This window comes from Cricetulus griseus, chromosome 3, assembly GCF_003668045.3.
Source record: "Cricetulus griseus strain 17A/GY chromosome 3, alternate assembly CriGri-PICRH-1.0, whole genome shotgun sequence".
Classification (NCBI taxonomy): Eukaryota; Metazoa; Chordata; class Mammalia; order Rodentia; family Cricetidae; genus Cricetulus; species Cricetulus griseus.
In genome coordinates this window covers 40,670,818-40,686,097 of record NC_048596.1, presented here as the reverse complement: position 1 = coordinate 40,686,097, position 15,280 = coordinate 40,670,818, and the positions used below count along the sequence as shown (strand labels likewise).

At 37.0% G+C, this 15,280-nt stretch overlaps 1 protein-coding gene across 1 annotated transcript in view; it reads left to right on the top strand.

The window, feature by feature from the left end:
• Positions 1 to 2,484, top strand: part of LOC100768367 (retinal dehydrogenase 1) — a 40,358-nt gene extending 37,874 nt beyond the window's left edge. The window contains exon 13 of the mRNA XM_027406545.1: positions 1,942 to 2,484. Coding sequence (XP_027262346.1) covers positions 1,942 to 2,014 — 73 coding nt within the window. The 3' untranslated portion in view covers positions 2,015 to 2,484. The remainder of the gene's footprint in view (positions 1 to 1,941) is intronic.
• The last annotated feature ends 12,796 nt before the right edge of the window (positions 2,485 to 15,280 follow it).

Here is a 15,280-nt window from a genome sequence, read left to right as displayed (position 1 = left end):
GGGAATGTTCCAAATTTAATCACTCTCTATTTCACAGGCCATTTTTTTTCTTCAGTCAATTTATAAAAAATGGGAACAGGGAGATATTCTTTTATTCTTTTTATTCTTTTTATTTTTAAAACAATGTTATTTTACATCCAATCCCTGTTCCCTCTTGTTCACATCTTCCCACTCCCCCCACCTTCTCCTCACCCCACCCCTCATCTACTCCTCAGAGAGAGTCAGACCTCCCACGGGGAAACCACAAAGTCTAGTGATGTGACAGGGAGATCCTCTTAAACATTGTGTTTAAAACAAGAACTAGAATGGTTTATTCTTTTGCTTGGTTATATTTGTCAACTCTAGCAGTTTCTCTGAGACTTGTTAATTTCTCACATATTACATGGTCTGTGATGAGAATCATGAGACCATACAGAAGTTTAGTGGAAATGCAGTGGCATACCTCATCCAGAGCTGGGCATAGGATCAGCAGTATTCAATAAAAGGTCCAGTTGATGTGTAGTGAAGATTTAGAAACAGAGATAGTAGGGTCTGGAGAGCACAGACTAGTAAGGCACAAGGCATAGTCTTTCTGAGCTAAAAAGACCTATAAGCAGATGTTACTGTGTTTCTATCTTGGAAACTGTACATGCACAAGATCCTAAGAGTATCAGCTTCAATGTGATCACAGTTAAACATATGATTTTCCAATGAGTGATGGATGACACTAAAGCTCTAAATAGAATGGAAAATAACTTGGTCAAAATCATGGGTTAAATTATCTACCTCTTTGAGATAAAAACACTTATTAAAATACTATCTTTTAATAGAATTTAGAGAGCTGAAGGGAAGCCCTTTAATTACTGTGAAAAAACATTCTCATTGAAGCATTCAAGATGCATTTTCAAAACTTTAATTACCCACAGAATAATCCATGTAAGGAAATTGTGTTTCTGGGGAGAATAAGACATCCTCTACATATACAGGAGAAGGGTTTCGGGAGTAGTGCTGGTAAAGGACCAAAATCCTGCTCCTCTGCAAATCTGTGTGCATAGATGTTACAATGTTGAGAGTGATCCTATGAGCATGTAATTTTATCTTCTCACCAAAACAATGCAGGGCATAACTGAGTACAATCTTCCTAGATAAATCATGCACTATGTAGAAAGAAATCATAATTTCCAAAATAGGTCTGGGGTTAAAACCTGGTTAAAGTTACTGTGGTATCTACAGATATACTAGTCTCAGCTGCTGTTCTCTTATGGTAGACATAAAGATTTCCTTGTGGTATTATATGATGTTGATGAATACAGAAAGCCAACCTCTGCCAAAATCCCAAAAGCCTGAATCAGGACAATCTTTAGTTTCTTTTCTTCCTAAAATTATATACAATCAATCCAAAAGATAGAAAACTCCACCAAGAAAAATTAGGTGGTGGTTTTGCCAAGAATAGAAAGATCCTGTTAAAACTACAGCTTCTACTGACTGAAAGTGGATACTGGTCATCTTCTAACCTCCCACCATTCCTGTGACAGTGCAAATGGTGAATGCAAGCTCTAGCTGATGCTTTGTTCTGCTGGTCTTCAGTGGCATACAGTACAACATGAACTACATCGCTCTTCCTTTATTGATCTGATAAAAACCTGACCAGGTTGAATTATAATTCGGGTAATTAGTCAGATGGTCAAGTAAAGTAATGCAAATAATGGATATTTTCTGTGAAAAAAAAAACAGAGCACAGAATTCTTTAAAGTATATTGCTTTCCACTGGGGAGTTTATATTTGGTCATAAAGCTTATGATAAGCTAGCACCTATATGAACTATACTATGTTCAATAAACATTTTACAATGCCTCTACTCAGATAAGAAAGCAAAAAACTTGCACCAAATTATGTAAATTATATTTGATTTATGCTGCAGTGCATAACCATGCTTATGAGCAATTTTTCTTCCCTTTCTAGGGGTGAGCATGGTATTTATGAATACACTGAGCTCAAGACAGTTATCATGAAAATTTCCCAGAAGAACTCCTAAAGAAGCCAACAGAGTGAAGAGAAACCCTTCAGAAATGACTAACCATCTCCTATTGTCACCATTATAGTGGTGTTTTCCTTTATCTCTTTCATTTATTGATTTCTTAAACATAAGCGATTCATCAGTATTAATGTCACACATAAAAAGCATGTAGCTTAATCTGAAAGAATCATTGGCCTTCTAATATGTGACCCCAATTCGTGCCCTAGACTAAAAGGATGGATTTAGGTGCAAGCTCTCTGTGACTCTGTCATGGTCATGTGCTTTCCATTGTAGAATGTTTGGAATATTTACTTGGTAAGGAGGACCACTTGTGATTTAAGCTTTGTCCCTCTGTCCCTCCTTGAATTACTCCATATGCACAATGGCTACAGAGTGAGTTGCTCTGCTCCCTATGGTTATCCCCTCTGAGTATTTTGACCCTAGCTGGAATTAGAATGCAAAACTTAATAAAGGCACCCTTGCAAGATTTTGCTTGTCTGGAATTATTTTGATATAAGTTTGGATTATGGTGATGAACTCTACTGGTGAGTCAAAAGCAATATCGAATGGAGTGAAAACATGCAATGCAAAAAAAAAAACAAACAAACAAACAAAAGAGTCCAATCTACCCCTCTTAAATGGTAGGAAAAATGTATTTTTTCAGAATAATCCTTGAAATAATTAATATGTAGTTGAGACAAACATGATTAGTAACTGTTAAGCATTACTGAATGTCTTCAACACTCAGGGCAGATGTGCCACCCCACTATGACACTTAAGAACTGATATCTCAAGGTGGTTTACTTCTGGAAAACAAACACATAGTTCTGGCATAGCAAAAGAAGGGAGTGTGTAATGGAAACGAGGCTTTTTGAGATCCTGGAGTCAGTAATGTGCAAAAACGTATTGATGAATTCTGAGGCCTGGGCGGAGGTGCTATGTATGTAAGTAACATGTGAGGACAGAGAGTTAGGGCTATGGGGCAGAAAGAGGGGTCAGAAGGAGAGAAACGACTTCATGGCCATGGAAGCATGGTTAAGAGACAGCCAAGAAGATGGTAAATAAACAAGAGACTCTAGTTTTACAACTTGCAACTGAGAGCTCTCTAATGATGACAAGATGCCTGTGTTTGGTCTTTATCTCCATTGGGTTGCTAGGAGTTTCCAAGCACACCCTCCCCCACTCAGGCCAAACCTAATGGCTTTCGGGCTTGGAGCCAAGACTGGCCAGTCCACCACACTGAGGGGACTGGAGATGACTTCATGAGGAATTTGACTAGATATAAATCTTAACAATAAGCTAATTTTCAGTACAAAATGGGAAAGAAACATCTTTTAGCATAAAACAGCAGAAACATTCTCTACACTTGCTCTTCTGTAGCTTCCAACTCTATACTTAGCTTAGATTACAGAATCAGAGAAGTCCTCCCAGTGCTTAGTTTTGTTTTATGATGTTTTCCCACATTTATTTTAGCCATGAGCTTGCCTTTCTGCTTGCCTCATTTAACACCAAGCATATTCAGGAAGTCTTGTTAGAAGGTGCTGTTCTTGCTAGCATTGCAAGAGGAGGAGCTGCTGGAGGAGGGAGCATTCTAAAGATCAAAGGAGCCTCTGGCCGGATATCCTCTTTGTAGGCCCATGCTGCCATTGTTCCCTCCAACTAGGACCCTCTTCTGGCCTGTGCTCCCATGCGGAGTACAAGGTGGATGCAAATAAAACAAGACTTTTGTGTGCTTTGGTGACTATACTCTAAAATGGTCGATGACTTAACATTTAAAATTATGGATCTCTAGACTAGCACTTTCCAGATCCAGATTAAAAATCAAATAAGTTTATCATGGCCATGCAGCAGACACTCTGACAGTGATTGTATGACACTTTGATAGCTGCCTTCACACAGAGTGTGAGAAACAACAAGAGTCAGTGACTCTGGACACCTAAAGTAATTGCAACCCTAATTTTCAAATCCTCAAATTTATATAAAAGTTTTGGTTTTGGCATCATTAAAATTACAGTGTAATATTCACAACATAATTACTGCTATTTAGAAGTCAGGAGAAATGAAAAAGTGTTTGATCACTGAAAACAAAACAAAAATAGAATTGCAGCGGGTCAGAAGGTGTAATTTTCTTTTTATTTTATTCTCATTTGATTTATTGTTCTTTTAATTTTCATTTTCTTAAACCAAAAACAAACCCTATATTTTTACAAGCTGTGTTTGGGTCATGAGTGAATTTGTTAGCAGGTAGGTTTGTGACTACTGTGGCAATGAACCCAAATCAGAGCTCTTCTCCTGTATCAAAGAGAAGGCTGAGCACAGAACAAGACAAAAGCCAGAAGCATGTTTCAATATTTGAGAAATCAAACCTTTCTTGTGTAAATAAGACATTACAGGATTAAACAAAAAAACTCTCTGCTTTGTACTAGCTTCTGCTAACTGCCACAATGCTGTTTTATTAACTGTATGAAAACCACACTAGCAGTAATTCTTAAAACCTTTTTTCATTAACTCATATATGGGTTACTTTATGAAAAATTTAGCTTTGCTGCTGTAAATATGACTTTGTTATCCACAATGTCTATGCAACTAAGAGATTTTCATCTTCATACATACCAAACTAAGAAATTGACATTCACCATCCAGGGAGAGAGGGTGTCAGACCTCAGATACAGGTTATCCAATATTTAGTCTCATGGAAATTTTTCTCTTTTCCTTTTTGTATCTTTATTTCTCCTTCATTCTTTTTAAAAGACATATGCTTATGAAACTATTTTTGAAATGTGTGAATGATGGTAACTTGATTATTTCTTGATACCAACACAAAACAACTGACTTAAGGTAGAGATCTTAGTTGTATCTACCTGTATTCAGGGGCAAAAACTAATTACCTAAAAAGCCTCTTCCCCTAGACAGTGTGAGTCCTCTCCCCATATTCTTTGCCTATTTTATCCTCTTATCTTTCTTGTGAAGCCCAGTAACCTGTTTTTAATGTTGAATATTTCATTGTTGAAATTCACACACCACAGAGCTGACCTAAAGCAAATTTCTGAAGTGGTTCTTCAGTTCTGGTTTATTCCAAAGGGGAAAATGGCTTTCAACCACAGCTGTGTAGAACTATTCCCAATCATAAGAAATTCGATTCCTCATCTCATGTAGCATCTACATCAAGAAAATATCAGAGCCCCCCAAGAACCACTCTTGCTCAGTGCTCATTAGTTTCCTGAGAAGACTGAACTGTGAGAGATTTCACTTAGTGTTGAGATTTTGGTTTGGCTTTTTTGTTGTTGTTTCAAAGTTATTTACCCGTGGATGATTTGTCAGCCTTAGGAAAATACTGAAAGGCACAGGAATGGTTTAAGCTAGTAACTAACTTTTAAAATTATTTTAATTAATTTTAAGCTTGTAGAGGAGAGGCCAACGCAGTGAAAAGAGCTCTCCCACGCTATTTGCTTACTAATTTAAGTATTTTCTAGTCTTGACTCTCAGTCCCATTCTCTACCCAAAGACCTATTTTCCTGTAGGAATATTTTGGAGATATCAGAAGTTCAGCTCAGACTACCTCTCTAGTCCCGGGAATATAGTTGTTCATTTACAAAACACAATGGTATTATCTAATGATAAAATAATTTAACACTGACAGTACTGGTATCTAATACCCAGGCATTCACCAATACTTTATAAATTGTTCCATCAAACCTTTAAGAATGTTGCATGACAGAAATTGATGGCAATCACATATTGTCCTTATCTACCATGTTTTGCTTTTTGTTTTACTATTCATTCTCAATAGAGATACAACCTTACAGCATGCTTAATTCAGTCAGATGGTTGATACTCTCTTAACCTCTGAAGGAATGCTAAAGAACATGAAATTCAATGTCACTCACTGAGAAAAGGCAAAGGACATGGATGGTTTGAATGGAAAAGTTTTGTAAATTAAATGTTTGATTATTTAATCAGGACAAGGATATTTACACTAAGTGAGAACACATGCTATTTTTTTTCTCCTTGGCCAATTGTAGAGACAGTTCCATAGAGGACATTGGTCTCTGTGCTATATATTATCCTAAAGGAAGTCTCTCTCATCCCATTCTGTATACTCATGTGAACTCTGTCCCTTACTTACAGGACACTAATGATGAAAGAAACAGCTCTCACCTTAAAGGAACAAGAGAAAGGTTACATTCTGGACTGAATAGGAATAACACTACCCAGGAACACAGATTCAGATTAGCCACATAATGTGTTCAAATAACATAGTAATTTAATGAGCTTTTTATAGTAACAGGACAAAGGCAGTGATAAAACACCACATTTTCAAGCATATTGGTGGGTATGTCATGTAGGTGGGTTATAGAAAGTGGAGAAATCTTTATTATAGGCCATAGATGCTATCTGACAACTTGCTGGGCTCTTCAGTTAGTGACACTGGAGGTCTGTCCTTACATTCTAAAGGACTTACCCCATGGTTACAAAGATATTAGATCATGTTCAGAGGAGGACAAAATTAGCTACTAAGAGGCCTAAAAATGTTCCCAGGGAATTTGTCTGTGGACTTGCAAAATTCCAATCTCTCAATATCATTTACATCCTCATCACTCATATAGGCTTTGTAGTCATGGATTCTTTCCAAGAATTCCGCAGATCATCAACTTTCTGGTCACATGCGGGGACACTGCTTAAATTTAAATGGAAACAAGTCACTTAGTTATAGAGAAATTTCATTGACTTTCAAAGTGAATCTATACAATAAAATATAACTTTCGAGACAAATTGTTGCAGAATTATGGTTTCAACTCTCATGATAGCCATTATTTTGATTAAGGCTCAAATCTTCCTGTATAGTCACTGTCCAGTAGATAAGAGTGGCTGTTGATAATCAGGACATTGGAGTCCAATTACAAGGTTTAGATGAAATCCTCTGAACTAATTGAACATGGGATTAGGGAAACTTTTCTACATATTTCCAAACTACTATTTATGTTTTATTAAAAGGGATTCTATTAAGTGAAATAGCGTTTGCTTAGATTACAAGTGCTTAATTATATATAATACATATACTAATTTATTTAATAAAAATCTAGACCTAACAGTTATTCAACAAAAGCAACCATTACTCATAGATGCCTAGTCTTCCTCTTGACGTTGGCATTGTATTTTTGTTTTTTCTGCTTGCTCATTTTCTCAGACTTCCTTTAAATTGCTAGGTAAATTCAATTAAACCCACTAGAATTGTGCTTTTTTTTGCTGTTGTTCTTAAACTGCTTTCTTTTTTATTATTGTCTTCAGGTAAGAGGGAAGATTAACTATCAAAGAAAGAACAGGCTGCAGAAAAATGTGTGCCCCAAAGTTGGCTATGCACACTTTGTTCTAATTATATGAATTTTACTGTCTTTCACCACAGTCATTGGGATTAATCTTTAAGTTAATAGAGACAAGAGTAAGAGAACAACAAATAGGAGAGTCTGCTTTCAAATGTGGCTAGTGGTTACAGTGATGCTTAGTTCAGAGTTCAGCCTCATGAAATCAATGGGGAGAGTTAGAGAACTGAGAGCCAGAAGGCTTAGCATTTCTGCCCACTGTGAGATCGTCCCTCACTCATGGAACCCTACTGTCAGACCTGGAAAGGAACAGATGTTCTTCTAGCCCATAACCAGTGACTTTCTTTTACAGACTCATGATTAAATCAACATGTAAGAAGTTACCAAATGATGAGGGACACAGTTTGATGAGTCTCCTGGAAGATTTTTGTCCCTCTGTAAATATGTCACTATAATTGAATAAATATGCAACATCCATCCATATTTTGTTTGTATTTTGTTTTTATATTTTATCCACTCTTCTAAGAAAGGAAACAGTTCTATAAATTCCCTTTATTTTTGTTTGCCTCTATGTATTAATTAATTAGTATTCATTGATTTTTGTCTAAAAAAGAAAATCTTAAGTATAAACATTAGTCTTTAGGGAATTCAATTAGTTCTCAGTGTTTCGAAAGCACTCCTGATAATTTAGGAACAAAAATTAAAGACACCATTTGATTTATTACATGATTAATAAAGGGTCAAAATGAAAACTTAGGGGAGAAGTTCTTATCCATGTAATCTGGGTAACAAGTAACATTCAGTGATTATTTGCTTTGTACATTAATGAAAGAGGCTGTGTGTGCAAAGCTTTTTAAAAATCTATTAGAAAAGAAAATGAGTGCATACTAAACTGCTCAGTCTTAAACAGGAAAACCCAAAGCGTCTCATACTTCATAGTAAGATAATCTGCAGTAGTTCTCTCAGAAGAAAAAATTCATTTGTTGTTGATTCTATGGAAGATGAATCATAGCTGGGTGTGTATACTGAGCATAATAGAAGCAGGCAAAGCAGAAAGCAAGCACGCTCTTCCCTGGAAATGAGGAATAAAATTAGTAAGATGCCTGTTATGTGACAAATGCTCTATGCTTCTAGCATTCAATGATAGATGGGCAGTTTGGGAAGACCAAGAAATTCTTCTATTCAAAGCCAAATCATAAAAGCTCAAATAATGAGGAACCCAAAAAAAGATCCATTAAAATCAATGGTAATGCAGTGATGTTGAATTTTATTATATTATGGCTCTTAAGTAATGACAAATCCACAAGTATTTATCTTATAACCGAGTGGCTACCACATAACTTTTACCTAGTTCCCTCAAATGTAACAATCTGCAATACAGTCTGGCGGAATTTCTTTTTTAAATTAATTTTTAATTTAAATTAGAAACAAGCTTCATTTACATGTCAATCCCAGTTGCCTCAACCTCCCCTCCTCCCCTGACCCCCACCAATCCCCATCCCACCCTGATCTCCTCTGGCAGAATTTCTGAAGTGAGACACTGAAGCACTCAAGTCCAGGAGCAGAACAGCTCCTGTAAGTACCACATAAGTCCTTTGTATTGGCTTTCATGGACTACCATGTCCCTTGTCCTCACCCCTGGAAAGTGGCAGCAAAAGTAACTACCCTTACCCTCTATGGGGAGCAGAGGGGAGAGGGGGGACTGGGGTGGTGGGAGATTGGGGAAGGTGGGAGAGGGAGAAGGGATTGACATGAAATTATAATTTTGTAAAAATAAAAAAACTTAAAAATAATAAAGAAGGTGTGGCCTTGTTGGAGTAGGCGTGGCATGTTGGAGGAAGTATGTCATTAGGGGTGGGATCTGAGTCTTCAAATGCTCAACCCAGACCCAGTGGCTCTCTTCTTCCTGCTGCTTGGAGATCCTGATGTAGAACTCTCAGTTCTTCCTGCACCATATCTGCCTGTGTGCCACTAAGCTTCCTGCCATGTTGATAATGGACTAAACCTCTGAAACAGTAAGACAGCCCCAATTAAATGTTTTCTTTTGTAAGAGCAAAAAAAATAAAAAGAATAAAAGGCAGTGCTTCTTTGTCATTATGAAGTATGCTTTCAACATGGCAAGATTAGCCATTTGGGCAAGAAACTGCTCTTGCCTGGACTGTTTGTTGCTGTATAAACTGGACATGCAAGACCCACAAGAAAATGACTGCTGAACTTACGAAACAAGACAGTACTAAAGGGTTCCTGTTAAAATGGAGAAGTGTGCCAGACACACTGTGGCCTGAAGGCTGAAAATGGATGCCCCAACGTTACAGAGGAACTGTGGATGACTGTCCAGGTAGCCAGATGTCTCTGTCACTTCTAAAGTTTATATATTATCCTTCTGTTGTCTTTCATAGAGTTGAAGACAGATAGTTATGGTTATAGTTTTCTTCAGTTATTATAAAAGATAAGTTATCCTTTTTATTTAGACAGAAAAGAGGAGATGATTGGGACTGTACTTCTGTGTATGTTTATCTTATTGATTGTTGAATAAAATACTATTTGGCCAATGGCTCCAAGTTAGGCAGGACTAGGAGTCAAAGAGGATTCTGGTAAATGTAGTAGAGAAGTGGTGTTCCAGGCAGGAAGTAACATAGCAAGGAGACTCATTTTTAAGAAAGGGGAAACAGGAAGTGTCCCCTTTGCCCTTTGCCTCCTCCAGCTGTGGGATGCGAGCCACCGGCAAGATAATGCGCCAGCGAAAGGCATCCTCTATAAGATAAGTCTTATAAAATATATAGATTTATGATAATTAAGGCTGAGCTAACTGATGAGAAATCCTAGTCATTGGCCAAGCAGCTTCGTACCTAATATGTCTCTGTAGTATTTTGTCCTTCTACGCAGTGGGCAGAACTCGGGCTGCTGGCAGAGACCACGCATGTGGCGGTGGGGCTTGGGCGGCTTTGGTGGAAAGATTTATTGTAACAGGGAGATGCTGTGAAAATGAGATAGCATTATATGAAAAATATGACACTCAGTAGTGCTTATGGGCTGGAAGCCGGAGCCAGATAAGCCCACATAAAAGACTTCCTGACATTTTTAAGACCATACTATCACCCAAATATGTAGCATCATTTTCATGACACTTCTTATGCCTTCATTTGCAGAGATTGATGGAGAAATACTAAGCAATACATGATTTGCAAAATCCCCAGAGGCTTGGAACAGGCAAGAAAGATCATCAGAACAAAACAGCTCTGTTGAGACTCTGGCGTGGGCTTTCATTTGAAGTGACCTTCTTCTAATCTCCAGTGGTTAAACTATCAGAAGAGACTTTTGAACCTGGCAGCTAACCTCTCTAAAATGGACTCAGGAGCTTTTAGTAACTCAGAAACAAAATGTGGACCACAGTTTGGTTGCCATTTCCTTTGAGAGTATTGTTTATTGCAGCCAAGCAACTTAATAGACAAGGTTCTCTCTGTCTTTCTCTGTCTCTCTGTCTCTCTGTGTCTCTGTCTCTGTTTCTGTCTCTCTCTCTCTCTCTCTCTCTCTGTCTGTGTGTGTGTGTGTGTGTGTGTGTGTGTGTGTGTGTGTGTGTGTGTGAGTGTGTGTGTGTGTGGTCTCATGTCCCACTGTAATAGTGCACTGGGAAATAGGTGTCCTTTCTTTCCAATTAGAGGTGTTCTGAGGTTTCATTCTATGGAGTGTGTTCTGGTGGCAAGCAGCAGAGATCCATGCTTAGCTTTGATGCTGTTTTGTTTATTATTTTAGAATGTTTGTGAATTTATTTCATGCCTAAGGGTGTTTTACACAGAGACAATGTCAGAGGAGTATTTAGTAAATAGGGGGAGTTTATGCAGCAAAGCATAAACAGGAGTGAAATCTTTGAGCTTGACTTCCAGGTTATCATGTGATTCAGTGGTTCATTTATAGGTTAATGACATGGCTCTAGGTCAGCAAGTGTGTCACTAAACATGGATCCAGGTACTTGAACTGGACTAAGGACAGTTAGGGAATAAAGAACAGACCAACAGACAGGCACAGGGAAGCTGGCATCAGGTGGTCTGAGCTTCAAATGGTGAAGGCACAGCACTGCAGAAGCTCAGTGTGTTTGTTATATGGAGTTGAACAAAGAGTCAGGGCTATTGTGAGCAGCTCAACAAGACAGTAGGGTTATATTCCATACATCTAAACAAGGAACAGGGTTTATAGCATACAGCTGGCTTAAGGGTACAAGTTTGGTTAACCTTGCTCTGTAGGGGAGCAATATTCAGACCATAAAATCCAGGGAAAAAGGGTATAGTGGACAATTCCCATACACTGTAAATATTTGCATTTGGTCCCCTAAGAAGTCTTTGCCATTTGTCACTGAGCTGCATCCCAGGGAAAGACATTGCTGTTTTATCCTTGGGTTTGAGGCTATCAGGTCAACCACATGGCCTTTCCTATTCCTGCAACATACATTCACTTAGTATTTCAGGACTTCTTCTTTTGCCTATGCCTGACAACCTGAGTTTCATCCCTGAGACCCATACGGTATGAGAGAACTGTCTTCTGCAAGTTGTTCTCTGACCTCTGCACCTACAGTGCTGTTATATTTTCATCCAAACACACGCAGACATGTGCACACAAGTTCACATGTGTGCATGCACACACACATATTATATTTTAAATAAATAGATACATAAACAAATGGCTCATTTTGGCCACCAACTGGCTTGATTGTTTACCACTGCTGACTGCTCTTCTTCTGGACCACATTCACTCAGTGGATATCCAAGAATGATTTTTATAACCTATAGAAACTCACTTTAAAATTGTGTGACTACAGCTGATTTTAAGCTAGCATTTTTCCATAATAAAAATATGCATATATAATGACAAAAGAAATAATATAATGAAGGAAACAATATGTAGTGCATTCTTGCCATGTCATGTCTCAAAGTTTCACTTCTCGTTTTCATGAATTATAGCCATTCATTTCACTTTATGAAGTGAAGAGCTAGGTTCTAGGATGAAAAAGAAGAGGAGGGGAGTCCTAAGAGAGACGGTGGACTGGATCGGGATGTAAAAAGTAGTATGCTGCCCATCCCATCCACTACAGTTTTTGAATCTCATTGAAACCATTAAATGAGGTGGATGCTCTGTGAATGGGTGAGATTCCCGCACTAAACTGTGATGTGTACAGCTGACATGGTCAACAGAAATGTCCCCAGTCTTTTCTGTGATGATACAAAACTGCACTTTACAAAACTGACACTTCAAATGGTGAGTCAATTTGATTATGAAATTTTGCCTTGTTGTATTAGTTAACATTTATATTGCTGTGTTTAAAAAATAGATGTTTATTTGTATCTTATACTTCCAGGTAACAGTCTATCACTGGGAGACTCAGGCCAGAAATTCAAGGCAGGAACCTAGAGGCAGGAACTGAAGCAGACCATAAAATATTATTACTTACTGATTTGCTTTCCATGGCCTGCTTGGTCGAATTTCTTACATTATTAAGTATCAACTGTCCTGTGGTGGCACCTCTACTCTATGGGGTGGCCTTGAACATCAGACATTAATCAGAAAATTTCCAACAGATTCATCTATAAGTCAACTTAACGAGGCATTTTCTTAATTAAGATTTTGTCTTCCCAGATACGGCTCAGTTTTTGTCAAGTAGACAAAAATCAGCTAGGACACTCATTCACCATATTCACCAGACTTCTTGCTAACAAACTTCCATTTCTTCAACAACCTTAACCATATTTTGCAGGGGAAAATGCATCCACAACCAGAAGGATGCTGAAAATGCTTTCAAGAACTCATTGACTCCTGATACATTGGTGTTTATCTTACAGGGATAAATAAACTTCAAATATATAATGATTGTTATTATTATCATTTTGATTATTAAAGATGTGTTGGCACTCATTATAATCATTTAAAATTCATGGATCCTAAATTTTAGTTACTTTTGTATGAACCTAATAAAAATAAATTAAAATAAAATCAGTTAGATTCCCTATAGCAAAAAGTCAGCTGTTTGTGTATATAAGAATAATGGAAATATAAAAACATGGTCCCAATTAACTGAGCATGTGGCTCAGGGATAGAGTACTTGTCTACCATTATAACCTTTGTTAGCTATAAAAATAATTACTGAAAATCTCCCTAATATAGACTATATTATTATTCTATAAGACTAAAATGAACAATGATGCAGCCAGCAATTGTCCTGTAACATTTGGGACATCTGATGAAACAATATTGTGTTCTTTTGACTAAAATGTTTTAGGAGGTGAGAGAAAACCTAACATTAAATCTGGAATTTATTTTGGTTTTAGGATACTTGCTGTTAACTAAGGTCTAGAGAACAAATACAAAAACATCCTGAAATTGTCTTTGATCAGTCCAAATATTGAAAGACTTTTTCAAGATTTAAAGACCTTAAGGTTGATATGCATACTTCTCTCCTTTAAACTAATGCTGAGATTTACTTGGAACTGTGACAATATGAAGAGGTAGGACTTTGAAGTCACAATCAGGCCATCAAAGCTTTACTGGATGGGTTTAATTTTTTAACAGAAATAACAGAAATGCTTTCGAGATGGGCAATTTTTCTTCTCCACAGGTTGATATCAAGGAGGTCCTCACCAGGTATGCTGGTCCCTAGACATTGCATTTCTCAGTCTCCATAGTAGAAGACACCACCTCATATACTATATCTGAGTTACAGAAATGAATAGGAGTATTATGTATTAATTTATTTAGTCACTGCTGATCATTCATGGGAGAATTCCCTTTAATAAACTGTTCTTTGATATTTGACTCATTTCTTTAGTATAGAGAACAAATAGAATTGTCTCTGGAATATATATATATATATATATATATATATATATATATATATATATATATATATGAATGTCATTTAAAATCTGTATAATGCTGTATGAAGTAAATTATAAAAGTTTACCTTTTCCTCAAAGAAGCACCAAATTCATTTAAAAGATTAAAATATAAAAGTAACACACCCTTGGCTATAACCCCAGCCCATTTCCTAGAACATTTCTAGAGTATTTTAAAATAATATTTCAAAAATATATGTCAGAATTTATTTAACATCTTATAATTGTCTTTAAATAGGTGGATTTTAATGTTGATTTTAGCATATGGTATCACGATAGTGTTGGTTCTACCTCTACCTTCTAGATTAAATGGCATTGTCAGTCGTAAATTTAAACTAAACTTTGAGTTTTCTTTCAGGTTATTATTAGCACAGTGACAGAAGGGAGGGCTATAAATAAAATAAACTTTATCTAAATTAGAAAGAGTTATCAAAGAGAATTCACAAAGTGAAAGTGAACCAAGGAGATTACATTGCTCTCAAAAACAATGTTTATTAAAAATGTTAGTAATCATAACTACTCAAGAAACTGCCTGAATCTCTGTTGATAATGAAATGTGAGACAAGGGTTTTTAGCTATTTGTTTTTGTAGCTGTCTTGTCTTGGTTGCCTTATGCATGGTACTAGCCAACTGGTTCATCACTCAGAATAGCCTGAGTGAAGCTGGGAACTTCAAGAAGGCCACTGCTAAGCTGCATAGTGATGTTCAAATATTTTCAAGAGAATGACTCTCCCCTGTGAATAAAATGTTATTTCTAAAATCCTAAATAGGGACCATAGTAGATCAAAAAGTATGGTGAAAATGACAGCAGCCTTCTTGATCCTAGGCTAGTGTAATCAGAGCTCTAGACAAGATAAATGCTTAGAAACTGTATGCAGACCAAGTCTCCTGCATTGCTTGCCCAACTATTGCCAAGGTCCAATCTTTTTGGTCAATTCAGGAGAATAAAAGTATATGTGCATCACCCACACTTACTTAACTCATGGGTGATGAGGCAGGTTCCTGAACTTTCTGCCTACTCATCTATTGCTGTAATTCTCATTCCACCTCTTCAGCATAGACAGCCCATTTGCATTCATAAA